General features: G+C 42.7%; 2 protein-coding genes across 6 annotated transcripts in view; one reads left to right on the top strand and one right to left on the bottom strand.

Annotated features, from left to right (window-relative positions):
- Nucleotides 1-14,649, top strand: part of DVL1 (dishevelled segment polarity protein 1) — an 83,077-nt gene extending 68,428 nt beyond the window's left edge. For 3 of the 5 annotated variants that reach the window (XM_086625519.1, XM_086625523.1, XM_086625524.1), the window contains 9 exons: nucleotides 101-170; nucleotides 949-1,088; nucleotides 1,412-1,488; nucleotides 1,975-2,042; nucleotides 3,633-3,782; nucleotides 8,575-8,706; nucleotides 9,588-9,755; nucleotides 10,271-10,477; nucleotides 14,198-14,649. In XM_086625519.1, the coding sequence (XP_086481645.1) occupies nucleotides 101-170; nucleotides 949-1,088; nucleotides 1,412-1,488; nucleotides 1,975-2,042; nucleotides 3,633-3,782; nucleotides 8,575-8,706; nucleotides 9,588-9,755; nucleotides 10,271-10,477; nucleotides 14,198-14,616 (1,431 nt within the window). In that variant the 3' untranslated portion in view covers nucleotides 14,617-14,649. The remainder of the gene's footprint in view (nucleotides 1-100; nucleotides 171-948; nucleotides 1,089-1,411; nucleotides 1,489-1,974; nucleotides 2,043-3,632; nucleotides 3,783-8,574; nucleotides 8,707-9,587; nucleotides 9,756-10,270; nucleotides 10,478-14,197) is intronic. The other 2 variants (XM_086625520.1, XM_086625521.1) reach the window with 2 other exon arrangements.
- Nucleotides 14,650-21,900: 7,251 nt separating this feature from the next.
- On the bottom strand, nucleotides 21,901-27,596 carry TAS1R3 (taste 1 receptor member 3). The gene is made up of 6 exons (XM_009977213.2): nucleotides 27,418-27,596; nucleotides 25,999-26,299; nucleotides 24,476-25,255; nucleotides 23,861-24,064; nucleotides 23,422-23,542; nucleotides 21,901-22,823 (listed from the first exon to the last, which is right to left on the bottom strand). Exons 1-6 carry the CDS (start codon nucleotides 27,594-27,596, stop codon nucleotides 21,901-21,903), a joined length of 2,508 nt encoding a protein of 835 aa, XP_009975515.2.
- Nucleotides 27,597-27,663: the final 67 nt, after the last annotated feature.

Raw genomic sequence — 27,663 nt, 5'->3', positions numbered from 1 at the left:
ACTATTAATCAGTTCCCGATGAATTAATCATTGCTAATTATTTTTATGGTCTTATTTTAAGCCATTTAAAACCTTGAGAATTTTCTGTTGTATTTTGCAGTCGTCTTCGTTCAGCAGCATCACTGATTCTACCATGTCCCTAAATATCATCACTGTCACACTCAACATGGGTAAGAGGATAAGCAATGTTTTTTATGATGAATTTCAAGTGATACAGATGTATTTTGTCATGATGTAGTAGCCTGTAGACAGTTCCTTGATTTGAAAGAATGCCAGGTTAACTACAGTAGCTGACAGTTGCTACTCTGTTGACTTTGCCTGGATTCCTGGTCCAGTACTGGATAGTTGTGAGCCATTTGCACAAGCAGATCAGTATTCTTCCTGAGAAGCCCAGGGAAGGAGCTGGAACTCCAGGATATGGAGTTCTGCTCTTATCTCTGGGAATGGTAAGGGGTCAAACATTCTTATGAGCAAGAGTAGAAAGGCACTGAAGGTTTGCATCTCTGCTACTCGTGTATTTAATTGTTTAATCAGGTAGAAATATGCAGGACAGCCAAGTCAGCACCTTTCAATAGCACCAAATTCTTCCTGCCACTCTGATGTGTGGAAAAACATTGCTTAATGCTGATCAGGTGCCTAATTTCTAGGTGTAGACATATCTTTTCAATGTCATTTCTCTTGCTGATTTTTTGAATGTCACTTTTCAGTGTCCTGTGTGGAAAAAATAATGTCTTTAGCAGCGTTTCTCTGCTGCCTTTCCCTAAACATGCCAGGCAGACATATGCCAGTAGGGTAACCTGAGATAATTGTAAGTCAAACACAGCCCAAATGATGCTTTGAGAGAACTGATTTTTCAAGACTGAGGTAGCCTGGTGTTAGCTCTTCACTGTCATTCCAATCACTTTGTTTGCTTTTTTCCCCCCTGCTCTCCACTTTCTATCTGTATAGAAAAGTATAACTTCCTGGGAATCAGCATTGTAGGACAGAGCAATGACCGGGGTGATGGTGGCATATACATTGGCTCTATTATGAAAGGAGGGGCTGTGGCAGCAGATGGCCGAATTGAACCAGGAGACATGCTTCTGCAGGTTGGTCCGTGTCCAAAAATACGTGCTGCTGGCTTGTACATTGGTGGCTCAGCTCAGTCATCCCACCAGATCCATGGACTTAGTAATCAGTTAACGGAATTCATTCATACTCAGAGAAATGTGTCACAAAGACTGTTACCACTTAAATCTACAATTCTTTGCGAGCTCTGCCGGATAGTTGATGTGCTCTGAGAACCAATGTTTCTGCTGCTGCTCAAAGGAATGGAAAAAGTTACAAGGCAAATAAATTTGGAACCAAATAATTAAAATGTCTTTAACTTTCCTGTTGCAAAGCCTGACCTTTTCTTTTTGCAATGTTTCAGGTGAACGATGTCAATTTTGAGAACATGAGCAATGACGATGCAGTACGGGTTTTACGGGAAATAGTCTCCAAACCAGGGTGAGCATATTACAAAATCTCTTGCTACTTATCCTCCATATGCAGTTATTGGTATTGGGCAAACCTAAGAGAAATCAGTGTTTTGATCTCAATAAGCAACCAGTGTGACTGCTGATCTCAACTCTGCAATTCTCAGTGTAAATGATGAATAGGTGAGACTTGTTCCAATGTACCAGCCAAAAGCAACACAAACTAGGAGTAGCCTGGTTTCAGTAGCACTATTTGTTTATATGAGGAGCGTTTTAATATCTCAAGAGCTGATCTTTTGACAGGTTTCACTAATAGTGCGCATGTTCTATGCAAAACCAGAAACACCCTGATACTTGTTTATACTGAAAATACTTTGACAAGCATCTCAGAAGCATTCTTAGAATGTATGTGACAACTGTTGAGTAGGAATAAGTTTATTTCAGGATTTTTTTTCAGCAGTTACAACTTCTGTAGGGAAAGTTAAGAGTCACCCTTACTTGTTTTCTTTCTTCCTAGACCTATCAGCCTAACAGTAGCCAAGTGCTGGGACCCTACTCCTAGGAGCTATTTCACCATCCCCAGGGGTGAGTACATATTTGTGCTTTTTGTTGGGTTCCTGTGGAGCCCTCAAGGTCTAGAATATTTTCAGCTCTTTCGGCATCTTACAGATTTCCATTCCCTACAAGTTCAATACTTCTAAGTTTGGTTGTATTGTTTGTTTGCTTTTTGTTTTGGGAGGCAGGGGTTTAAGAAACTCTGAGACTCCAGTGCCCACTGAATTCATGGGAGTTTTTCTTTTGATTCACATGGTTTTGGATCAAGCTCTTAACCTTTTGGTGGGTATATCCTTGTGATCTTAACCTTTCAATTGATAGAAAGTTTGGAGGATAACTATACTTGTGTTACAAAGCCTCATTTTGTCACATTAGAAAGAATTTAAACTGAGCATTTTTAAGATTTGAGGCGAACAACATTGTTTGATATATGTAAAACCTCTTGAAAATGATCTGGTTTTAAAACTTCTGGCTTAATAAACCTTTCAGTAGCGACAAAAGTTCTGTGCTCATGTGACAAACACAGCTGCCTCCTACTGGTGAGTGCTCTCCTTACGATATTGAAACCAGGTTGTTACCAGCTCTTCTAAGATGATGAGGGATAGCATCGTCCATTGAAATTAATGCAATAGACTAGGAAAACCAGCATAATCAAAAGAAAAATCCCACAAATGAGATATTTCAGATTTGCTACAGGGAGAGTTTGTGTATCAGTTTGTCCTTTGTTCAACGAGGGTACATGCATTATTATCCAAGACAAACAGCGGTTTATCTGTTGTAGCCTAAACTGGTTGCAATAATGCGTGGGATATTTTGTGGAAATACCTAACATAGACAGAGCTCTTTTATATAATTTCTGGTTTTAAGGTAATGGAACAGCAGCCACTGTAGTTCAGAAGAAAAGAAGTAATCCAGATCACGGGGAAAATTGAGTTTTATTTGCAGCTTGAAAAATTACTTGCTATGTGGCTCTTTTTAAGGTCTGAGTGTGATTTTTCATTATTCCCTGACACCATTCTCTTCAAATGGTCTTTATGTGTCTTATCTATTTATTTTGTAAGACTATTCCAGTCCTTAAAAGTTTCATTGTGGCTTCTGAAAACTCTGAGAGGGGTATTCCCTTATGCCTCATCTCTGCAAATCCAAAGCTCTAGAGTTACTGTTCTGAGTGACCTTCAGCAGAAGATTCACCTTCTGTCTGAGTGGTTAGTTTGGAGTCGGGAGGGATCTTGCCATCAGCTGAGGCAAAGCATTCGGTAGTATTTCACGTCATAGCAAAAAGAGAATCTGTCTCACTGTTCAGAATAAGAGTGAAATATTGTTACTGAACTGGTAGCTTCTTTCTCACAAGGGAAAAGGGAAATATTTCACTCCTACTGCAGTTACAGGAATGAGAGTGCCATGGTTTTATCCTTGTAGACTGGTGTGGCAATTGCTAGAGGAAGCCAGCTACTGCTGGCAAGGTGCTGTTTGTTCCCTTCTGCTGGGGCTCTCTCAGTGGTACTGTCAGAACAGCAAGGACTTGTGCACCCTAAAAAAATTCCTTCTTACTCTAGGTCGTAGTGTTTAGTGGAAATCTGATTCCATTTGTCTTTTTCTCCCTTTCTGGTTGTTTTGCAGCTGAACCAGTGAGGCCAATTGACCCTGCAGCATGGATCTCTCATACCACAGCCATGACGGGAGCGTACCCCCGTTACGGTATGAGCCCCTCCATGAGCATCACCACATCTACCAGCTCCTCACTAACAAGCTCAATTCCCGATTCGGAAAGTAAGTCACACTGCGGCCAGCACAGGGCAGGCGTCTTCTGCTCGGGGCCAGCAGTGCAGAGCTGTGCGCAAACCCGACCCCGGCCACAAGCACGATGAGAACAACAGCGGCCACAGAACTCTCGAATGCTTTCTTGTGTTTGTAATTCTTATGGGGAGCCTAAAACCTTTTTCCAAAAGTCAGAAGTTAACGCAGTGGTGTTTTGCCAGGGTTCACGTTCAAGAAGAGGTGGGTTCTGGTCCCTTTTACAGTTACAAGGCAGGCCTCCCACTTTATCCCCTCCGATGAATGTGAGAGCTTCCCCTTTGTGTTTGACTGTTTTTTAATAAATTTAAATAATTTACTTAGGTAGATGTCACTGGATAATAATGTTAGTGTATCATTTAGGAATCCTCCACTGATATTTGCATAGCCTTCTCTTAAACTTTTTTATACTTTCAGAATTTATTGAACAAGGGAGAAACAAATGTAATGTCCCACATGAAATTATGATTAGAGTTCAGTCGTCTTTCCTGGTTTGTCTATCTGTGGCAGTCTCTAAACTAGTCATAGCCCATGTAACCAACAAGTTGTCATGATTCCTTATCTTGGAAATTTTTGTTTAAAGAATATAAACTCTTCCTTTCTTTTATTCTTCCTTTGCTTTCTGATGTAAGTGGGATAAAAGCTGGCATTTGTTTTGAAATACATGGCAATAGGGAAGAGGAATAAACGAGGATCATGTGTCCACTGAAGTCCTAGTTCAGGAAAGTGTTCATATTTAAAACAGCACTTCTGTTTACTTGACAAGAAAGCTTTGAGGTACTTTACATCTCATTAGTATGTGTTTGTTTCCTGTGATATTAATATGGAAGAATATCTCTAGAGATGCAACCTTTCTATCAGATTTTTTCATATGTAGCAAGGAGATTTATTATATTTGTCTATATACACATACAAATCTTGAGATGGCTTTAAAGTTCTTAGGAAATTATCTCATTTGTGGAACAATGCTACCTCAGTGTGCATTCACTGAAAGCCAGATAAATACTTACATGTTTAACAAAAGATGCTTAAGTGTCTGCCAGATCTGGAGTCTAAATTTAGGACTGCATAACTTTTTTCATTCTTTAAGATTTTTCCAGAGAGAAAGGGAGGATATCGTTTAGAAAAAACAACGAAGCAAAACCAAGAAGAAAAACACCACTTTGAGAATTTTAAAGACTAATGTGATGTTGGTGATTAGTGATGGAATCTTCCCTGGACAAATGCATGTCTGAAGTGTGAAAGGTGCATTTGCAGGGACCAGTTAAGTCCTATCAGACTATGTAGGTGTCTGACTCTTTTTCGTCTACCCTCTCTCAGACTTTATAAGCACATAGTTCTGGAATTACACCTCACTTTGAATTAAAGGGGTGGTTATCCTTTTTTGTAGGTGTAGTAGCTTGGTGCCTCTTTAGATAGTAGGCAGCACCACCGAAGGGGAAATATATCCACAGTAAAAAGCAAATGAACCACTTACCTGATGACTGCTTTATCTTGAGATGTGTTTTCAGCCTTACAGGTGCTAAAGATTGCTGGAATCTAATGTATCTGCTGATTACTGTCAAACAACAAAAGTCTGTTGCTCTGCATTCCTCTTGAAGTATTCATGTATCATGTGCCTTGATATACAGTGATGTGACTGGGAAGTGTGGAACACAGATGCCCTCTCAATCATACTTTTAAAATAAAGGCTATTTGGGAGCAGAACCACATTTCTGGAGATAGCTTCTCATTTCTACGCCAGTGTCTTAGAATATATCCTTTCCTGAATGCAAGAAAACACAGAGTACCCCTGACCTTTGATGTGTCCTTCTGCTGTACACTCCTCCCTTCAGTTCAGTCCTGTTACTCACCCCCCCAAACACAGCAGGCAGCACCTCAGGGCCCTAGCTACAAAGAGCTCCTGTTGTCTGAACCTCTTTGGCAGGAAAGACAAAGTTGGGGACGAAGGGAGGAGGAGAGAGGGAGGTGAGGAGAGACGATGCGTTGACATCTCAAAGAACAGAAAGCTTCATGCAGAATGAGGCGTTCTAACTTTTCATGTTCCAGCGCAAGATTCTCTGTTTGAGTTCCTCTGAGGCTAGAGTCACTGGTGTTTGAAGCAAGTATCATATCCGTTCTACAGTATCTGGCTGTGAAAGTGGAAGCAGTGAATTAACTTCGAGCCATCAGACAAGTCTGTTTCCTGATCTCTTAAGTATTGTGAATGTCTGCTGGTTTACTTGGTTTGTATAGCAAGGCCAGGATAATGTAAGTGGACTGAATAACTGCTTTCCTTCTGACTAGCGTTCCTTTGCTCTAGCCTCTGGATCAAAAGTGAAGTTCTGATAGCTGAAGCATTTGCACAGCCTCCATGGCATCGGTGCTAGTGATTAAAGTAGCTGAGATTTTTGAGGCCATAGAAATCAGCACCACACAGTAGGAAATACTTTGTGTTAGCACTTTATTTTCTCAGGTGCATTTCTTGAAAAACAGGACTATGCAAACCAAGGCAGACTGAGGTGTTTCATAGGAATTATTGCTTTTAAAAGCATCTTCCTCTCTAGTAGAGTTCTGACTGATGCAGGAGAATATTCTCTCACAGTGGTTTGTGTTGGACTCGCTGCCTCAGTCAGTGCAAACTCTGCTTCTCGTTTACTCTGCTAAAGGCAGATTTCTCCAGCCCCTGTTCTGCTGCTGTAGGACACCTTTCTGCAAAGTAGTGCTGTCCCATTCCGTGAGATTAACTTCAAGTGTTTCAGTGTGTCTTGAAAGTCTTGCCGTTTCAAAATGCAGTCCATTGACGTCGTTGGAAATTTCTCCTTCTCTCTTGCATGGGCTTCAGAGGATTTTTGAATTGAGACTTCAAACTATTTCTGCTTAATAATATTCAGCCTGAGATACTGTGTAGTTTCCTGGGGCTTTTTGTTCAGGCAAATGTGTACTTCCTTGCTCAAAAAAGGATTCAAGCTAGTGGTGATATCACACGTGGTAGGACTTCATTTTCCTGGAGCAAACACCTCTTGTATTACCAGGATCTGTTAATGCGAAAAAAATGCCACTCAAAACCAATAACCAAAACCCTGAGAAAGGGCTTTGTGGTAGATCTGGTTCCCCAGAAAGGAGTTGCTGTCTGTGCTGTTCCTCAGATTTGCACATACCTGGTCAGGCAGTCAGGGCGGCAGTTGACCTAGTTCAGACCAAAGTGGATGCATTTGAGGTGTGTCTTAGAATTTTTCATATTCGTACAGCAACTAGCAGACTTAGAAAATATTGATGATCGTTTGGCCAGTGTTGTTCTTTTTATGCAGATCGCAGGTCTCCAAGCAAATACAATTTATTGCTCCCCACATACTTTACTTGAATATTGGTTTGTTGTTTTTTTTTTTCTGCCAAACATGTTGCTTTTTGCCACTAACCAAACTAACTTAAAGCAAAAGCAAAATTTTAGTGTTCATTCAAGCTTTGTAAGTATTGAAACTGCATGCATAGATGATCTGAGATATTTTCATGCATATTAGCATGTATTGAAAGAAGCATTTTCAGTTTTCATTGTTTCATGCTTGTTGTACCTTTTATCAAAATTTTTGGTTGCTGGAAAAGGTCAAAATTGGTTCCCTTGTGTTTTTGAAAGGTGGGTGATATGGGAGCTGGGAGAAGGGAGGGGAGAAGAGTCTCATCTACAAACACAGGACACACATGCTCAACATGAATTTTCTAGGGCTGAGAAGATGGGAGCAGGAAGGAGGACTGGATGCTGTATGCAAAGAATATAGTCATCTTATGTATAGACAACATGATTGATTTCTGCACAGAACACAAGAAGCCTGGTAGACTCTGGGACTCAGATTCACGGCACTGGGCTTCCAATATTAGATGCCACGTTGCCTCTATGTATGGTAGAGAAGGAATTTCTAAAGAACTAGACTGCTATGGTAGGCACCTCAGGTCAGCAGGATGAATCTCAGGCTTACTCTTCTGGTTTTATTATAAAAATTGATCAGGAAATTATGAAGTCTTTGGTGACCCAGCTCTGCCCGTATGAGTGTACGCAATATGAATGGAGCCGTGATGCCTGCTGAGGCGTTTGGGAGTAGCAGTTTTTTAAGTGTTCTGCAAGAAAGATGCAGGGCAAAGTCATACTGGGTTAAGTGACTTGGCTGCCATCATTGGAATCCTGGAAAGTTTTTTTTGAAGGAAACCACTAGCCTTTATCCTGTTGATGGAAGCTTTCTTTTCTAATTTCAATTCTCCCTAATTATGCTGATGTCCAAATCTTTAAAAAAACAAATGGACATTGATTGAAGCATGGTCGTCATCTTCCTCCATGCAGATGGGTATTATTCCTGACGGTTAAACAATAAGCCAAAAAACCTGGTCCTACAGAGTTTTGCATACAGTGCACTGAACTATTGAGTGGGTAGGGGCTGGTCGTGGCACATTGAAATGGAAAGCAGTGGTCATAGAACTGCGTTTCCTTTTTGCAAATCTCAGAGCAACGTCGATTGAGAGAGTGCAGTGCTGATCTATAGCTGGTTGATGAAGTTAAGACACATAGGGACGCAGCATCTCAGTGACTAAACTGGTTGCACAGAGCACAATCTCTGAAGAATTGGTACAAATGCTATAATTTATGTCATTGGTAAGAGTCCATTTGGGAACCTTTTTGTCTTTTTTTGCATCTGTTGGTAAAGCTGTGTCTTGAAACGTTTCATCTAAATTGGGAGCTGAGAAGTTCTTTTCGGACTTGGTTCATTTCAAAGAAGCATCTAACCTTTCTTCCTTTTAGAGTTAGAAGAATCTCCCTTAACTGTGAAGAGTGACATGGCTACTATTGTCAAGGTTATGCAGCTACCAGACTCGGGCCTTGAAATTCGGGACAGGATGTGGTTAAAAATTACCATCTCCAATGCAGTGATAGGTAAGCAGATTAAAGGAACGCTGGGGGCCGGGGGGAGGGGGTGGGAAATCGTGGCTTTTTGGAAATAGGCTGAAGAAACTATCTTTATATGAGCTTTTTTTTCCCTTTCCATGACCTCTTATATTCCCTTGACTTGGTGTTTGAGAACAACCCTAAGTGTGACAAGAAATAACTAATATCTCTTGTTTAAGCCTAGACAGCCAAAAATACCACGTTTCTCATACCCTTAATGCTTACTTGTTACATCTCAGATTTTCCATGTAACTACTTGGGCCTCTGGCAATTTGCCCAGCAGAGCAACAGTCCTTGTAATTCCAGTTCCAGAAAGCCACACAACCTTAATAAAGCATCTTAATTACATTTATAATTACTAGTCTGCCTTTGATTCTGACTGTCCCGTGACCTGAACTGTGCTAACATTTAGTCAATCTAGGTTGTAGTTACTTTTTGCTGAGAAAGGGATTGGAATCCAGGTCTTCTGATAACATCTGCCTCTTGAGGGAGGTGGCTCTTCCAATCACTTCTGTTCTGTAAATCCCATGTCATTTTCATTACTGCAACTCAGAAGGGGTTGAGCAGTGTAACTGTAACATTTCCTGTGTGCGTGTTTGGTGTCGCTGTTAATGTAGTGTTTGACGGGATGCAAGATAGTTCTTTGCTTTCTTTGTTGGTGTTTGATGGTAGCTAATGTAGCAGTTAAGCTGGGTCATGAAAATAATGGTTTAAGGTCTTTGTGGCAAGATTGCTACATATTTATATTTGAGTTCAGTACCTGGCACAGTAGTGCTAGTGGGCTGTGTGATAATGTGAAGATTAAAAAACCAAAAAAGATCCGTTTGGTTCAGATGATCCTGTGTCTCCTCTTCCTATTGTCATTTTAGGAGCAGATGTGGTCGACTGGCTTTACACACATGTAGAAGGCTTCAAAGACCGACGGGAGGCTAGAAAATATGCCAGCAGCATGTTAAAACACGGCTACCTCAGGCACACTGTGAACAAAATCACCTTCTCAGAACAGTGCTATTATGTCTTTGGAGACCTCTGTGGCAGTAAGTTTCCCACCTGTGAAGGGCAAAGCTGCATGTGTGTTGTCTCTTCTGTGCTTGCAGGATGTGCAGAGAGTCCTATAGGATTTCACAAGTGGGTGTTTCAGAACAGGCCGTTATTCTGAAGTTGCATGACAAGTGGTTGATGCTTCCTGTAAAACCAAGCAATTAGACCACTTGGAAGAGAAAGATAAACTCATCAAATAGGTCACTGCACGGAGGCTTGAGAAAGCAGGATTTATCTCCAGTGATGCCACAGACTTCCTGCTTGTCAGTCACACTCAGTTTCCAATCCGCAGAATGAAAATGATTCCTCCTTGACTTACGGAAATGCTGCAAAGGGACCTTGGTGCTTAGTGGTAAATGTTGATGTCTGCCCTACCGTGTGTGATGCTTTGAGTGGGCTCTGGAGCCTGAGTCCCTCTAGTCCCTCACCACAGTAGGTGCTGTGTCAGCCATTATTGATATGCAGCAGTCAGCTGCTAGGTAAGAACACAATCTTCACCTTTTTTTTCCAGATATGGCTGCACTGAACCTTAACAATGGTTCTAGCGGAGCCTCAGATCAGGATACCCTTGCACCACTTCCACATCCTGCTGCTCCCTGGCCACTAGGACAAGGATACCCATATCAATATCCTCTGCCCCCACCATGTTTTCCACCAGCATACCAAGACCCCGGCTTTAGCTACGGTAGTGGCAGTGCAGGGAGCCAGCAAAGTGAAGGTAAGATGGTTGATCTGGTATTTATTTCTACAGCTGTCATTATCCCTAACCATTTGCTTGAGTTCTGTACTGTCTGTGCTTCTGTCTTGTGGTTTTGTATGCTACCTGCATGGATTTGGTGCGACCGCACTTACTCAAAACTGTTCGTGTATGTGATGGAGTGGGTTAGCCTTTCAGCTCTGTATTGAAACTGCCAGCGATGTTTTAACTGAGTCAGTAGAACTGAATAGAATAGAATAGAATAGAATAGAATAGAATAGAATAGAAGCTATATAGATATACTGTAGTTCTGTACTCCAAGCAAAATGCCAGTGGGGAACTAGAGCCAAGTTGTTTGTCGTGTCCATGGTGACATGTGCATCTGTTCTTTTCTCACCCAACAGCACCACACGGTAAACTACTGCTTAGATAATGCTGATCAGGCCAACATTAATGGCTCAATTGTCCACCTTGTTAAAACAGATAAACTATTGCCCCTCTTTTTAGAGGTCAGAGCCATTGCCACCAGTGGGGCTGCAGTTGCTTGATATTGCTAGAAATTAGGCTATTCTGTTGCTGATGGAACAGGGATTAGAACAAAGGTGCTCTTGGCTTTCACTTCAGTGCTCAGTACAAAAGGAAAATGACTCTTTGCTTGTGTGAGACAAGCGTGAGGTGGCCCCCCAGATGGTTTACAGGGCTGAAACACTGCTCACAGGGAGGAGAGTCTCTTTTGTAATACGTGACAGGGAAAAACAGATAATACTGCATGGATTAAAAACCTGACCTCTCCTTTCCTGCCCTAGGATAATTTTGTGGTTCATTTTTAAACCTTAGTAAATAAAAGTTTTGTATTTTTTGGCTGTACAGATTTTTTTTCATCACTTCTAGAGTGAGTTTTGCTTTTGGAAATGCTTCCAGTAAAGAAAGGATGAGGACACTCTGTATTTTTATGATGAACATCCAGAAACTTGGATGTAACTTCTTCCTGTTTACCACAGCCAGTTAGATTTTGCAAAATTGCACAAAACAATTTCGTAGAAGGAACTTGCTCATAAGCTTTAGCACTATTGCTTCCTACCTTATCTCAAAATAAGAAGTGTCTGTGAGGAAGCTCACAGTGGTATCCGGAGGTTTTAGAACTGCAAACTAATTGTGCTGGAAAGAATGTGATTATTTTTTTTTGGCAGCTGGTTCTGTGGACAGTAGAACATTAGATCTCTGCTGCTGGAATAGGGAAGGTGTGGTATTTTATCCATGCAACCTGTGTTACTGACTAAAGAAAGCCTTATGAAAGGCGTCAAGGTGTTTAATGTTGAAAGGTTCCAACACTTTTCTTGTTCTTCTTTTGGAAACTACACTTCTGTGTTGTTTCTTGTTTTGTAACTGTTATTCCCTTGTTTTGTTCTGAGCAAGCATTAGACTGAAGGATTCATAGAGGAATGGCTGACTCTAGGGGATTGGTAAGCTTCAAATGCCTCCATAATAATAACGAATTCACAGCATGATCATTTAGACTCTTGTGACCCAAATGTTCAGCTGTATTTTTTCTTTCTTTTTTTTTTCTTTTTAATTGTCTTGGATGCTCAACCTGTCTCAATGCACAGTAGTCCAATAGTGTGGCATTAGCATATCAACTGTCTAGCCCCTGTGTGACTGTGCTGCAGAAGCTCCAGAGGGAATGCCATTAGATACCTCACGGTCAGCTCAGATGGGAAAATCCTATCACCAGTCTCTTCACTGCTTGACATAAAATAAATAATCTCCGCTCCGAATTTATTAGTCTGATGCCATCCATATGGATTGGATTTATCTACCAGTGCCCTTCCACTGCTCACTTACTGAAAGATGCTTGAACACTGTCCAGGTGTCTCAGGCAGGTATTGAGAGCACTGGGACACAAGGTTGCATTGGTTACTCTTGATACAGAGGGTTAGAATTGGGTTTCTTGGGAAGTCTCTCTTCTATGTGCAGCTTTTCTTATCCCCTGCGTGATCTTTACTCAGCCACAAGCTATGGAACTGGCAATGAATTTTTGTGTATGGGGAGCTTGCATCAAGGAATGATGTCTTTGGGTAAGGTTTGCAGGGTTTGGATGGGTGGCAAAAGAATGCATCATGAGATAAAAGCAGAGGCATATTAGCTGTGGAAGGTTTAAAATAAAATGTAAATTTTCTTCCACTATGAACAATGTGCCGCACTGGAGACTTTACAAAGATGCTTCTTGGAGATGATGTCTATGTTGTTCTTTGGAGCAAAGGCTGTAACAGTCAACCTGCTAACAAGTAGTTTCTTCTCTCTTATTTGTTTTTACAAGATTGTTGTGAAGCATTTGAAAGGACAGCTCAGGGAGCACCTTACCTCTTCAAAAAGCTCACCTTAATGAATCTTTGTAGAATTTGGTGGAGGCAGCTGAACCCAGGTTAATATCTCCATTTACAGATGGAAGAAAACCGAGGCACAAAGCAGGACAGTGTTGTTCTGAGAGCAGAGTAGAGCTGATAGAGGTTACAATCAGCAAATACCGCTTCAGAGTCCTAGGCTCAGAATACTAACTTCAAGTCCAGTGGTATTGTATTCTGTGTTTTCCACCTATCCCCAGCTTTTCTTGCACTCTGCAGGGGAATCTAGCCTTTCCACTCTACGCACCAGGTCAATCCAGTTTTCCTGTCTCTTCTATTTGCCTGCTCTAAACATCAGCTGGAGCAGACAGAAGGTGATGATCATCTGCAGATCAAGAAAGGAGCAGCTCAGAATCATTCCGTTTTTCCCATTTCAGTGACCCCAGTGACTCATTTAGACCCAAAAGCTGATTCCCTGTTCTGCTGGCTAGAGATCCCTTTTGGGAAGACAATCCTGCACTAAGATGGCAAGAACTTAATGAGATATTCTGTGGGTTGGTTTGTTAGGTTTTTTTTAAAGAATAATTAACTTGGAAATGTCTCCTGACATTATCCTACCCTCTCTGTCGTGGTAACAGAGCATGATCTTCAACTTTCATGTAAAATCAGTTCTGAAGTTTAGTGACGCTTGTAGGTAGCAACAGCTCCGCTTACACACCAGCAGCAGTGTTTTGTTCTTCCAAGTTGATTTAGTGGCTTTTGCTGGGAACATCCTGCATGTTACTGGTTCATCACAGAGCAGTTCAACAAATAACTGGAATTCTCCAATAACAGAACACTGTAGTGGTGAATTTTAAAAGAATCTACCCACTGAAGCCAGCAAAAGGACATCTGTTAACCTCAGGTGATTTGGCCCCGGGTGTGAGTATGCCCAGTGTCACCAAGGATGGTAGAGAAGACAAATGAGTTTCTTTTTGAAGTTTTTGCTGATAGGAGATAGCAAAGACAGAGACAATTAGATTAAACCCCGTTGGCTTGAGTCGACACCCAGACACCTGCTTCTTCCTTCCATTTTTGCTCCTCCTCTCTCTCCAGTCAGAGGAGCAGCAGCAGAGCAGATGGCTTTCAGCCAGCAGTTCTAGGCTGGCTGCTGCTTTCATTGTGCAAGCTCTAAGGTGTCGACGTGTACCTGCGCATGGCACCACCTCGTCAGCTTTGTTCTACCGATTGTCGTTGCCAAACCCATAAGCCACCAGCAGCACGTTCAGGCCTGGTTTTGTCATCGTCGTTGCCATTACAGTGGTCATGCCCGGATCTGTGGGTTGTGGTAGGAACTGATGTGGGAGCCAGCAGTGGGCCTGAGCTAATTCTGCTTTTCCTTTTCACTCGGGGGCTGTAGGAAGCAAAAGCAGCGGCTCGAATCGAAGCAACAGCGACAACAGCAGGAGAGCTCTTGGCAGGGAGAAGGACCGCAAGTCGACCGGCAGCGGCAGCGAGTCCGACCACACTGCTCGCAGCGGCGGCGGCGCCAGCGTCGTGCGTCGGGAGAGGCCTGTCAGCCAGCTCAGCCACAGGAGCCATGTCTCTGCCACCCACAGCGAGAGGAGCCACCACAGCCATCATTCTTACGGGCCCCCGGGAGTCCCACCCCTCTACAACCTCCCCAAGCTGGGCTCCAAAGTCTACGGGACGAGCGGACCCCCTGGAGGGCCCCCCGTGAGAGAACTGAGCTCTGTTCCTCCAGAGCTGACGGGGAGCCGGCAGTCCTTCCAGAAGGCTATGGGTAACCCTTGCGAATTCTTCGTCGACATCATGTGAGAGGAAGTGCCTTCAGACTCTGCGTGGGGAAGGGCCGGGGGGATTGTTGTCGGGGTGGGTGGGCAATTTGGTCATTGTCAAACACTTAATGGAAGAAACTTGGCTGTCTTGCATGTCACACCTTCCTGGTTTGCAATTGTGTTGCAGAAAACTCAACAAAAAAACCCAAAAATTCAACCCACCCCCACCAAAACAAGCAAACAAAAATCTCATGGGATTGTTAAATATCTGCAAATTGATGGTGTCTTTTCTTTATCCTGTTTTTTTTTTCCCTCCCACTTGATTTTGATCGTGAATGGCCGGTGTATATTCACATCTTAATGAGCTTTGGTAATTGTGGCACCTACTTCAATGCAATTAGCATCTCTTTTTGGCTGATTCAAGGACTCTTATTTCATATGACTTCTAAATTTCCAGTAACGCATAGTAGCACTTTTATTTTTCCCTGCTTTTTCTCTTACAAGGAAAAAATGCCCTTTGGCTGGTATCTGTGATACTGCCTTGTGATGCTGTTTCTCGGATGCATCAGTCAGCACTCTCAGCAGACACGGCACCTGCAAGCGTACAGACAACACGTGCTTGGAAAGGAGCAGGCTCAAACCAATTTCTAGCAGAAGGCAAAGTTGTGACTATCTCCTTCTGCTGACTAGGGAGTATAAATCAATCTTTCTCTTTTCTTTTCTTTTCTTTTCTTTTCTTTTCTTTTCTTTCTTTTCTTTTCTTTTCTTTTCTTTTCTTTTCTTTTCTTTTCTTTCTTTTCTTTTCTTTTCTTTCTTTTCTTTTCTTTCTTTTCTTTTCTTTTCTTTTCTTTCTTTTCTTTTCTTTTCTTTTCTTTTCTTTTCTTTTCTTTTTTTCTTAGATATTATTCTATCAAGGGAGTGATGGAGTCTTGCTACTGTATGTGTTCATTGTGCAGAACTCGTAAAGTTATTTCATTTAGTATCATGATAGTGACTTTGTAGCTGCAGTCTGTTCCTGGGCGTTTCAGTCACATCCCTGCTGACAGATGGGTCTGTTTCTTCTGGTTATAATGCACACTTGCTTACAGGTTTTAAAAAATTGTTTCCACAGAAATAGGACAATTGCTGCTATGCAATTCTGTTAGTGTAGCTGCAGCTTTTCCCTTTTGAAAGGGATATTTATCCCATTCTAGCAGAGACATAGGTAAATCCTGGCTCCCACTGGGACATGGCTTTTCATTTTCCATTCTTATTTTCTGAGCAGTATCTTTCTCATTTTGATATAGAAACCTGGAGATGTCTAATCCCAAATGCAGTGTTACCCAAGGGAACATGTTCTGAAAAAGGTGGAGGCTAGCTGTTAGCAGAGAGGTGAGAAGGTGTTTTGAGAACAGTTCATAAATGGTACAATGAATGAATCTTCATACCTGACACCGAGCGAGACCCATGCTAAAGCTCCTGCTGGGGAGCTTTGACTTAAGCAACTGCTGTTGTATATCCCCAATATTTCATTACTGTGCATTTTTCGCTCCAAGGCTATTGATGCTTGACAAAGTATGTTCAGGAACCTTCACTGATGTTTAAGAAGCCTTCTTAAAGTATCTGAATGAGAGTATGGTAAGAGCAAACCCACACTCTGTTATGGTGGCTCATTTAATGGGAAGTATGTGTTAAGCTGCAGTCACTTAGTGGCATTTGACCATGGGGCCATGCCTCAGTTAAATCCTCTTTTGTGAGATACCTGCTTCTGGCAGGTTTTAGGACAGGTGCTTTAAAATCAGTCTTTACTGTATATAAGCATTTTCTTCACTGGTAAGAAGCTTCTTTTTGTTATGTTCCATGCTTTATGGGTCGTGTGAATATCTGATACAAATGTCGAAAGAGAACATGTCTTTCTTACTATAGATGTGTAGTTTCATGTTCCTTTGTCATGCTGAAAAATGACTCTTCAAACTGTCCATTTTGTATGTTGTTCATTCTGATAGATTTTTCACTACTTCTTTTCTTATTACAGGTCTGTGTGTAAACACATCCCTTTTACAAAAGTCAGAGTAACTTTTTCAAATGTCTGTGTTAATTGGAGACTTAAGTTTCACTTTCCAAAGGGAGCTAGGCACTTAGGAGACTGTGTGTCACCCAGACTAGGTACTCCAGTTACTGGGCTTCTAAACTAGGTGAGTGGTTTTGGACAGTTTTCCTTACAAAAATCTCCCGAAGAGCTACATAATGTTTCTGAAAGCGGCGTTTTCGTCATAATCCATCTGATGGGCTAGCGTAGATTGTGATGTTGGCAATGGCTTGTTCAAAACAACAGCACTACCTAAAGCTTGACTCTGCAGCAGCATCCTTTCTTTTGCTTTCCTCCACAACAAAGATGATAACAGTAAACGATTTTGAAAGACTGACGTTTAAAGCAATGAAATAAATCAGGGTAAAATAATTCTGTAATTCTGCTGTGTCTCCAGGAGACACTGTTAAGGAGTCTGTGGCTTTACTGACAATCATTAGTGGTTCTACTTTTAAGTTAATTTGAACTTTTCTGATCTCATATATATTATGATTTTTCTGGCCCACTTTGTCTTAAGGCAGAACTTACAGGGCTGGAGGAAAAGACTGTCGTTTTAATAAGACATTTCCAAAAGGGATTAAAGCTAGGGGCTGATCTTTCACTCATGGAAGAAACGTGTTTAATTTCCTTATATCTTTTCAAGAGTTGCAGTTTACACACTAGCTGGGTTTTTTTGTCTTGTCGTTACGCTGTTGGCAGAAACTGTTCTGTGTCTTGCTGTTCTTTGCTGCTGTGTTGAAATGACCGTGGTATATCCTTGCATGTTTGTGGGCAGCTCTTGAATGAGGCTGACATCTGTAACATAGGTGTGGGAAAGCGTCGTCTGCCGAGCAAAGCAGGCTGCTAAATCCAGCCTGAAGTAGCTTTGCCCACAAACAGGCATCCATTTCAGGCAAATAATGAGTGCTCTGAATGTGCTGACAGATGTGCTAGTTGGCTAATACTGTATAGCACGTACAACCTGCTGTTTACAGAGAGCAGCAGGAGAATGTAAATGACCCGTCTGCGAGCAGTGCGATACATAATGGCCACTGCGTCTCAAACAAAAGCTTGGTTGCCCCACCTTGTAGCGTACAGTGGAGAGGCTGGTTTGAGTGAAAGCAAAGTTAGGCCTGAAACATTGCTAGCTCTTAATTTTCAGAAGTTAATGAAGACAGGAGATTTCCCAAATCCCATTCTTGGCTTTCAGTGCATGTGCTGCATGTGTCTTTGCAACAAGGGGGCCTTGGGGCCTGACTGTGCAAGTTTCTCCTATTGGGTACAGTACTGCCTGCAGAAAGAAGTGCCACTGATGCCAATGAAGCTACTTACAATTGGAAGTACTGTGCCAGGTGGAAGAAAGTTTGAAGGCTGGAGTCCTGCAGAACTGTCTGTTTCTCTCATCGGGGCCTGAAATTGTCCTCTGATTCTGATGTCAAGTAACTGGCACTGGCTGGGCTCTGGAGTGCAGGACCTGTGCCTCTTAACTACAGTGAGAAGTTATGGGTTTGCTATATAGGGCATTGAAACAACCTCAGAACAGGAGCCTTAAGTAGCTGACATTTTTATTCTGGAAGTGAGATCCTCAACATCTGCCTGTGCTCTGCAGCTGAGCTTAATGTTCATACATACCTACCAACAGTTTTCAGCAGGGACTAACAGGTCTGTTTGGAAGATCGTAGAAGATGATGAGAAAACTGTTTGAGGTGACGTCTCCTATCCAAAGGAGGTAGTATCTGCAGGAATAGTGTACCCACTCAGTATATTAACTCTGAGTAGTGTTTTTTGGCAAATAGTCGTAAAAGCACTGCTGTTGTCTTTTACCTCCCATTAATAAATCTGCTTTTCAAAGGTAACAGTCCCCTCAACACTTTATCCAAAGGTATATTGGATGGCAAGCAATGATGCACAGACATTGACTTTTGATATTATTTTGGTTCTATTCAAATGGGCGGTCCCATCTTGCAACTTGACAGCTCATGAGTTGATGTAATTGTTTTTGGTTTACGTTTAACTGGATTGTAATAAGATTGACTTAAAATTATTAATTCTAATCAGTGATTAGAAATACATGTAAAGAATTTTATGTACAGTAGAGGAACAAAGTTACATGATTTTAAATAATGAAAACCCAGACTATCACCTATTCTAGAATTGGTTCTACTCAAAGAGTGACCTCTTACTAGCATGGACTGCACTGTTCCTGTTAAATGTCTATTGCATAATTGAATTCTTTTTGTAGATATTGTATTAAAACCCAAGTGTCTGTATAGTTAATATATAGCTGCTTATGTGTAAATGCTATTTTAAACACTAAAAAGCTTTTAATTTTATGTGATAACTGCAGTGTATGTCTTCAGTTCTTTGCACTACTGCGTTATCTTTTATTCATGATAAAATATTGGTTGAATCTTACTCTTCTTTTTTTTTTCCCCTGCCACGCTGAAGTTTTGTCCACTCGACAGGAGAAGATTGTGCAGGAGCTAATGATAGGCAGCTGGGAGTTCTGTGGTTTAATGGTACTTCAGAAGTGCTTACAGTTGAAAGCAGGAACCCTGTAAATGTTCACCACTAAACTGGGTCACGGATGATTGAAGTGCAGAGGCCTGCATGCAGGTTGATGACATCTGACAGGAACCACAGGACCCTGCCATTAATCAGAAGTGCCGTAGCTTTAAGCTGATGACTAATATATTAGTGCAGAAGTTGTGCTTTCACTTTAAATTACCCTGCCTCTTAATTACTGAGCTTCTCCTTCCCGCAGCTTGGCAGGAGTAGGTATACAGGAAAGGTTGAAGAAAGTTTGTGGAAGTAAAAGACAGCTGGAGGATACGTCCTGTTACAAAGATGTGAGCTGTAACAAGTTTTCCTGCATGCAGACCCAGGAGATGAATCTGCTGATAGAACCCATCAATGTATTGAGCTGTTTCATGTGAATATTCCCTTTTTCTGGACTCTGTGCACACAAACTCCAGCAGAAACAAGCTGGGATCATTAGGACACCACTTGCAGACTAACTGGTAAGCCTTAAACCACGGTGTATTTGTCATGCAACATAAGGATGCTCTGCCTTTCCGTCGGGTCTGAGTGGTTTATGTACAAGGAACAACTACAGCTTGATGAGACATATTCTCTCTTCTTAGCTTGTAGAGATCAAGCAGCAAAGGGAGAAACAAAGTAGTAGTTATTATGGAGGCACCCGTAATAAATTGTGCAATTCTACAGCAGAATTATGTAAGAGCCTATGAGAAAGTCATGGTTTCTCCTGTTCTCCCTTTCAAACCATATTTGTTTAGGATGCAAAATGGTCTAGCCAGCATTTTTCCCAGTTAGGTGAATATTAAATGATCAGAATTTTGGTTATGCTCTTGGAGCCTTTTACTGCAGAACCTGATGGACTCCAGCTGACCTAGTATGAATTGTCTGTAGGTGACTGGAACTGGTTGAACAATTTAATCAGCCACTTTTCCCCTCCTCCTTCTTCCCCTGCGCCTGCTTCTCCCTAAAGGAATATTTCCATGTGTGTTCTCCTCATTTCCATGTTTTTTGCAAACACATGTTCATGAAAAATTTGAATGGGTAATATACTCTGTATATCATGCATACAGCTGCCTTTACATATCAGAATGGTTTCTATGGATTTTGTGACAAAGTAGTCCAGAAAATTCAAAAATATTTTTTTCCATAGAAAATGTTACTTAACAGAAATTTAAACATTGACTTTAAAAAGTTCAGGGTTTTTTTCATTACAACGATATCAAAACTGAATTTCATATTTTAAAAGAAGTTTGAAATGATGATAAATATTTCCATTATGATATCTAAACTTTTACAGTATAATTTATCTGAAAAAAATCTCAGTTTTACTGAGATTCTGGCTTGAATAACTACAGTTATTCTGATTTGGAGTGAAACTGTGAAATCTCTTGAGAAATACAAGTTCTTGCTTGTGTTTTGTTTGAACACTCGATGTATAAGGACCAGTTCTCAGTCAACATGCTGCAGTAGAGTACTGATGATACCATGAGCTAGAAGAGCAATGGTTGTTGTCAGAAGCTTTGTTTAGCCTTTCGATCTTTTATTTCATTTAAGAGCCAAAATAGTCAGCCCTTCTTGATCTGAACACAATTGTTTCCTTGCACTTCGGTTTGGGTACGACATTAATTTCTCCGTGTACTTTTTGCCTATGTTCTTAACTTCATGTATACCTTTCCAGGTATCCTCTAGACTTCAGTCAAAAATGAGCAAAACTTAGTGCCACACTGAGAAGTCAGAGCCCCTCTGTTTAAACAGAAGAGAGGGCATCCCAGAGTCAGTGTGTTCCCTCACAGAATCCTCTTTATGGGGACGATGGAGAAGGGTTGTCTTAAAGATCCCGGTGGTTGTTAGAACCATACAGTTTCACAACCTAGATGGTGAAAAGTTTGCATTGACTATACCTGTCAAAAAAGAGACCCAGAGATGTAGGCTGTCATTGACTCCACTTTTAGTAAATAAAGCAAGTGCACAAACATGCATACATGTGTACAGATTGCAATGGCAGAGCAGGGTGCAGGACCTTTGGTTCTTTCTGTCTGTTACCTTCTCCTCCTCAGCTGCTTCCTTTAACTAACAGGAGGAGACCTGCATAGGAGTTGTGCTTTCTGATGTTGCTCACTAGGAGAAGGTCTTTATAGAGGATCCTGTGTAGATAGGTACTCAGTATCATTAGTTAATCACAAGGATTTCTATCTGTGGTCTGTAATTCACACCTTTTCAGATTATTCCCTTCTGTTTTTCTAGTTATTATTTCTGTGCTGTTGAATATACTTGAAAGTTCTTATAAGGCATAGGAAAGGATTCATGGATATATGTCTGGAGCAGTTAAGAAGTGGAAGTTACCAGTGGTCTTTACAGGAAGGTGGCCCAGGTGAGGCTTCTGCCTCAGATTGCCAGACCTGAGAGATTCATGTAGAGTATCAGCGCTGCAGGTTACTTTCTCAACTGAACCTGCTTTCAGCTCCTCGTGGGGGATGAAACAAGTGGTTAGCTACAGAGGAGGTGGATACTGCTCTGCTGGGGCGTTTTGCTTTAGCTCCTTGAGTAGAGCCCTGTGCTTTTGCAGCTTAAAAATTTGGTCCTAGAGTTCAGCCTGCTGAATAAGGCTGTATTTTATAGGGTGATTGTGTCTGCAAGCATAGCTTATAGAGTCATCATAAACAGAATTACCTCGTTAAAATACAGCCAGCTTCTATGGAGGAGCAGGGGACAATGGATCTGGTTTATTGTCTGTTTCTATTAAGAGTCCTCCTCTGGCTCCTCTTTGATGGAATTCTGGAAATAATCCACTGTGTTCAGATCAGGCTTAAGCAAGATGATATAACATTTAGGGATATAGTAGGTTCCCAGGATACCCAGAGTGGTTGTCAAAATAGTACCAATCTGAGAAACAGATCTGAGGACTGTCTTCAGCGTGGCAAACATAGCAATGAAGAAGATCCAGATGATGAAATAGATTAGGATGGCAAATGTGATCCCCCTGGCAATGTTGTACTTCTTACCAGAAGTCTGTACCATGAATGTGCACAGGAAGCAGATGACGGCTAAGCAGCCGTTGTAGCCATGCATCAGGGCAAAGGCAAGCCAGGACTCTGTGTTACACACCAGCAGAACTTCAGTGGGCAGCGACTTGTAATCAGACACCAGATAGTCAGGGCCCAAGTGAAGATAGCAGAAACAGAACACGCACTCAGCGAGGAGGCACAAGGCAACAAGGACCCAGGCCCTCCTCCGGGTCACCCAGTGCAAGAAGGTGGGGGCACAGCGAGGGAACTCTGTCACAAGGGTGATCTCAAGAGACTTGATGAAGAAGGTAGAGAAGCAACCATTGAGGCACAGGGCATAGACTATCTGCTGGATCATACAAAGGTTGTTACTGGGCTTCCCTATATAGAGACAGGAGCTGAGACAGAGCAGCAGGAGTGTGAACAAGGCAAAGAGGTTCAGTGTGCCCCCGGCAGCCTGCACAAGGGGAGTCTCAAGGTTCTTAAAAAAAAGCACTGCTGTCAGACAAGTCAGGGATACGGTGATGGACATCAACGCTAGCAAGGCAATGGTGAGCGGCTCATTCCAAAAGAGGTACCTCTCGCTGCGGTCATAACACTTGGTGCTCCGGACAGGGGACCACTGATGCTCTAGGCAGGGAGTGCAGGTGGAACTGTCTGGAAAGCAGGGAGAAGTTGATGACTACCTTGCAGTGGAGTGCTGGTACCCTGCTGCAGGCAGTCCTAGAGGATGGATCAGAGTTATGAATTAGGTAGCTGGTTTGGGTGCTGTTTTGCCTACTTCCCACCCACTTCCTAAGCATATTGGATCTTCAAAGCTTTTGATAGTTCAATCTCTTTTTTCCTCCTTGCCTTTCCATCCTCCTCCCAAAACGATCCACATATTTATTGGCTCTGTTTCCCTTCTCCAGGAAGGATCACCAGCTTCCAAAAGATCCTAGAATTTCGTCATATGCTTCTCTTCTACCTATGACCCCAGAATTTCATCATACCCCCCTCTCCTACCTCTTGAGATAAAACATATGCATTGTCGCATTGTCCTTATGCATTCTCTTTGGGATCAACAGAGGAAGATCTGTAGAGCAAGACTGAGCAATGCACAGCAGAACAAAAGGGAGGCAAATATTCTGCACTGGCAGTGCTTCATGGAGGAACAGCTCACAACTGGTCTTTACCAGCTCTGTGAACCTGTGTGACCTCATCCAGAAGATAAACATAATAGACAGTTAAAGCTGTTTAATTTCTCAGACCTCACCTTTAGTGCTCCAGAAAGTGTTTTCTGGACAATCTGTACAGTCATAGCAGCAGAGGTGGAATCCTTTTATTTGTCTGAATTGTCCTGGTATACAATGTCTGAAGCACTCTGATGCAGGCTCCTAGACAAAAGGAAAAATGAAAGTCAGCCAGGTACTTGCAGTAGAAGCACTGTATCACCAAACAAATCAGAAAAAATTGGCTGTGCTGTGCTGGGATCAAACCTGTGTCTAAGTCTTAAACAGTGCGGGGAATACCTTTCTGTAGTTTTGCACAATGGAGACGGATTACATGTTTGCAGAGGAGCAAGAACTGGGTCCCACAGAAATCTTGTAGGAGTAGCATGCAGGCCAAGGGCCCCTTATGAACAGTCCTGATGAAGCAGCAAAAAAGTTTACTTCATTTTGTGAGTATTTATTCTTTTGCCCAACATCTTTTACCTTTTGATCTGCAGTGTGAAACTGAATCTGGGACTTATTGATGTACAAAGACTCTTCATAGTCACCTACAGGCAGATACGTAAGAGTGTTGTTTTTCCAGGACCAGAATATAAGCTTGTAGCCAGTGTTTGTGCCATGGGATTGATCAAACCTGAAACTTTGGCCATTGACCTTGAACGGGAGGGTATCCATGAAGTGCAGCAGCTGAGGAGAAAACGAAAATTGACAGTAAATATTGGTACAGTTTATGTTCTTGCTTGGAGGATGATAATGCAGTAAGCTAATTTCTGGCTGAAATCAGTCGTCCCTTATGTGGGCTAAGATGGTGGCGATCAGCCGTCTGGCTGTATCAGCAACTGCTGTGTCTGTTGTGCCAAGCTCAGTTAGTGGGAGCCAGACCATAGCCCCAGAGAGGGGAATGCAGTCCTACCAGCAGCAGAGAAGGTGCAGCGTGCTGGTTGTAGGGGCTGGCTGGCTGAGGGAATTGCTGAGGGTATCACTACCAGAGCAGGGGGGCAGGAGTGCAGTGCAGTGTTACCCCCCCCCATCCTTGTCTGGCTGTGTGCAGCTCTGATTGAATGAAAAATTGCTGTTTGTCCTCTGACCTTTACTCACCTGCCAAGATCTGATGGATGCTTTGGGACACGCGTGGTGGGTGCACCCCAGAGCTCTGTGCAGCGCGTAAGCCACGCTGTAGACCGCCACGTACGCGGGTTGTATTTGTGAGTGACTTAGCATGGACAAGATGTCGTGCAGCGGGGTGTGATCACACTGTTTGCAATGTGTGTCCAGCGTGTCAGAGTTCATGAAGCGGTTGAATTCGCTGGACTCCTGGCAAAATTGATCCTGCTGAACAGAGGCAAAGAGGTTGGCAACATAGTTCTGGAAGCCAGGGACTGTGCCTGCTTTCATACTAAAGCCTAAGACTGTCCCAATGCTCTGAATATTTGGGATGGAGGCAGCTATGTTAGACAACATCCAGGCATCAGTGCCAACCCAGACTTTCTCGGTCAGTCCCATCCTGATGCTGTGTTCCAGCAGGGCCTCAGCTGGCTGACTAGGGGCAAAAAGGACAATGACGTTGACTTTGGTCTTGTTAATTAACATAACGGTATCTTCCAGTTGGTTTTTGGCTTCGGGGTCTGCAAGGTCTGTAGGAATTAACCCCTCGAATGCAATGCAGATGTTGTGATTTCCAGCTATGCTTAAGAAGAGCTCCTGGGCTCCTCGGCCATATTCATCATCACTTCCAACGGTGGCAATCCAGTTCCATCCAAACTTGTTCAGTAGCAGGACCACAGCTTCCACCACGTTCTTATCACTGGCAACAGTACGGTAGAAGGATGGGTACAACTCCGTGTTGCTGAGCTTCTCGCTGCTGGCTGCATAGCTGACCTGCAAGTTAGAGGATAAGAGAGAAAGCAAGGCAAAAAGTAAAATTGAGGGAAGTGTTCACAGTTCAGATCACTCTCCACCTTTTTTGCTTAGTCTTGGTGCACTAGATTTTCAAAAATGCTGAGTTAGGATAGTGGGAATGAAGAATTCATCTAAAGGGATAGGTCCATCATGGCTGCATTTACCAAGAGAACCATAAACTGGCCCCTGTCACTTGCCTCCAGCAGCACTGTCCCACATGGCTATGTCCTTCCACTGCCACTCGTGTCCATCATCACAGCACCGGCCCTTATCGTTAATGACTATGATAATTAGCTACTTTCTACAAAGGGTGATGCACCTAAGGTTCAGTAATATAATAATAAATAATAATTTAGCTCAGGGCTAAATTTACCCGACCATTATAGCTTGCTCTATTGTGGTAACTGAGTACTTAGTCACAGATGTATTTTCATGGGATCCTCCCAGTTTACACTGGGAGCTCTGTTATGCCCATTTTACATGGATCACAGAACGTCCTGAGTTCTCTCTCTTCTCTCCAAGAAGTTAGACACTGGAGTATGTTCTGGGAAGGAAGTTTAATGACCTACCCAGGATCACTCAGGAAATCTGTGGCAGAGGAAAGACTGGACTCTGTGCTTTAGCAGTCCTGGTTCAAAGGCCTAGAGCATAGACAGTGGTGTTGATCCAAACCCTTCCCCCACCAAAAGCAGAATTCTTGCTTCTCCAGAAAGTTCATCTACCTGTGGAATCAAGAAGAGGCTGAATAGTTTGGCGGTTACCAGGCAGAGATCTGACTTATGTGGTCCAATAACAGCAGTCACACGAGGCTGGTAGTCGGTGTAGTTGCACAGTACTTCAATGCCTGTTGTGCTGTTTTGGGTCAGAAAGAGCAAACTGGTCTGTAAGGCCGCCAGTGGGTCAAAGCACGTGTCGTACATGTCATAGCCCAGCGTTACTCCTGGGAGAAGTGAAGTGGAATTGTTGATCTCATCAATAGCAAACTTCATCGCAAGGGCCCATATTAGCCCCTCTGCAAATAACCTGCAATAAGAGGAGACAGGGAATTACATGGTCTACCAGTGCTGTTACAATGGTGATCAGCTTATTCCACATTCTTTGGCATTTTAGCATCCTGGCTGTTGCTGAGCCAGATATACGTGGCACTATGAGCAGAGCATCCCTCACCTATAGCCTTTGTAAATTTTGTACTTTGAGTAGAGAGGCTCTGAGCACCTTTCAAATCTAATTAATCTCATCTGTCAGCAAATACATCCTCTGTGCTTCACAGCAGAAGGAACAGAGGTAAAGAGAAGCCAGTACGTTTAGCTGTGAGGGTGAAGACTCAGATGACCTCCTACTCTCAGCTTTGTGCAGTTCAGCCATGAAGCCAGCTGTTGCCAGCATGCTGTGCGTGCTAATTCAGGAGAGATGTTCTTCATCCTGGCATGCTCCTCCGCTGTATGGCTCAGTGCACTGGGCGTGTTCCCTGCCTCATAGCCTGCGAAGATGGAAGGATTTTGGACCATGCTTTTCCATGCTTCGTTGCTGCCAAAGGAGCAGGTAGGACACTAGCATGGCTTTTCATTCTCCTTACAAAGAGCTGTAAGCAACTTGTAACATGAGGTGTGAACCACTTTGGTGTAATTGAGTAGGAAGTACTGATGGCACATTGGCAAGCCTGCAAGCCAGGTGATTTTGTTTCCTGCTTTGCCTTGTGCACAGTGAGGTGTCCTTTTACCTGATAAAAGTCAATAATGCCATCTCAACATGTGTGGTCTGCCTGCGGAGTGCAGTGCATGCGTCTCATTCCATCTGGAAGCAAAAGCGACATTTACACCTTTGTGTAAGTTTTAGATTGAAAACACTAAGGAAGCCAGTGCCACTAAAAGCTTTCATCAAAATGGGGTCGTTGCATCTGAAGTTCGACTGCATAGTAGCATCAAGAAAACACGAAAACATTTTCCATTTCAGGATTGGAAATTGATGGCACAGTACACCAGTGCTACCAGTGCTCCAGCACTTTAGAGCTAATCTTTGTTTCCATCTCACCTTTAATGCTTGCCTACGAGACCATCAGAAGGACTACTTGCTTTTCCTTTCTCTTGCCAGCCCAAGTGACCAAAGTTAACATGTACTGATAAAGGTAACGTTCCTCTTACCTTTCACACACAACCAACGTGGGCTCTGATCGTGCCGTCAGGTTCACGGTGTCCGTTCCAAAAGGGAACAAGCCTCCTATGATATAATCCCCAGGCCTTCGAAACTGAGCTGACAGGCACGTGGCTTTGGCAGCTGCTGCGTAGCCAAAGCTCAAGCACAGCAGCAGGTCAGGGACCATTGTTCTGGGGAAAATGTTTCCAAGGAATCTCCGAGAGAATGCGGGAGAGGGAACAGGGGCAGGGGAT

This window comes from Tauraco erythrolophus, chromosome 23 (genome assembly GCF_009769465.1).
Source record: "Tauraco erythrolophus isolate bTauEry1 chromosome 23, bTauEry1.pri, whole genome shotgun sequence".
Classification (NCBI taxonomy): domain Eukaryota; kingdom Metazoa; phylum Chordata; class Aves; order Musophagiformes; family Musophagidae; genus Tauraco; species Tauraco erythrolophus.
Note: the sequence above shows the minus strand (reverse complement) of the source record. Positions and strands in the feature narration are given on the sequence as shown.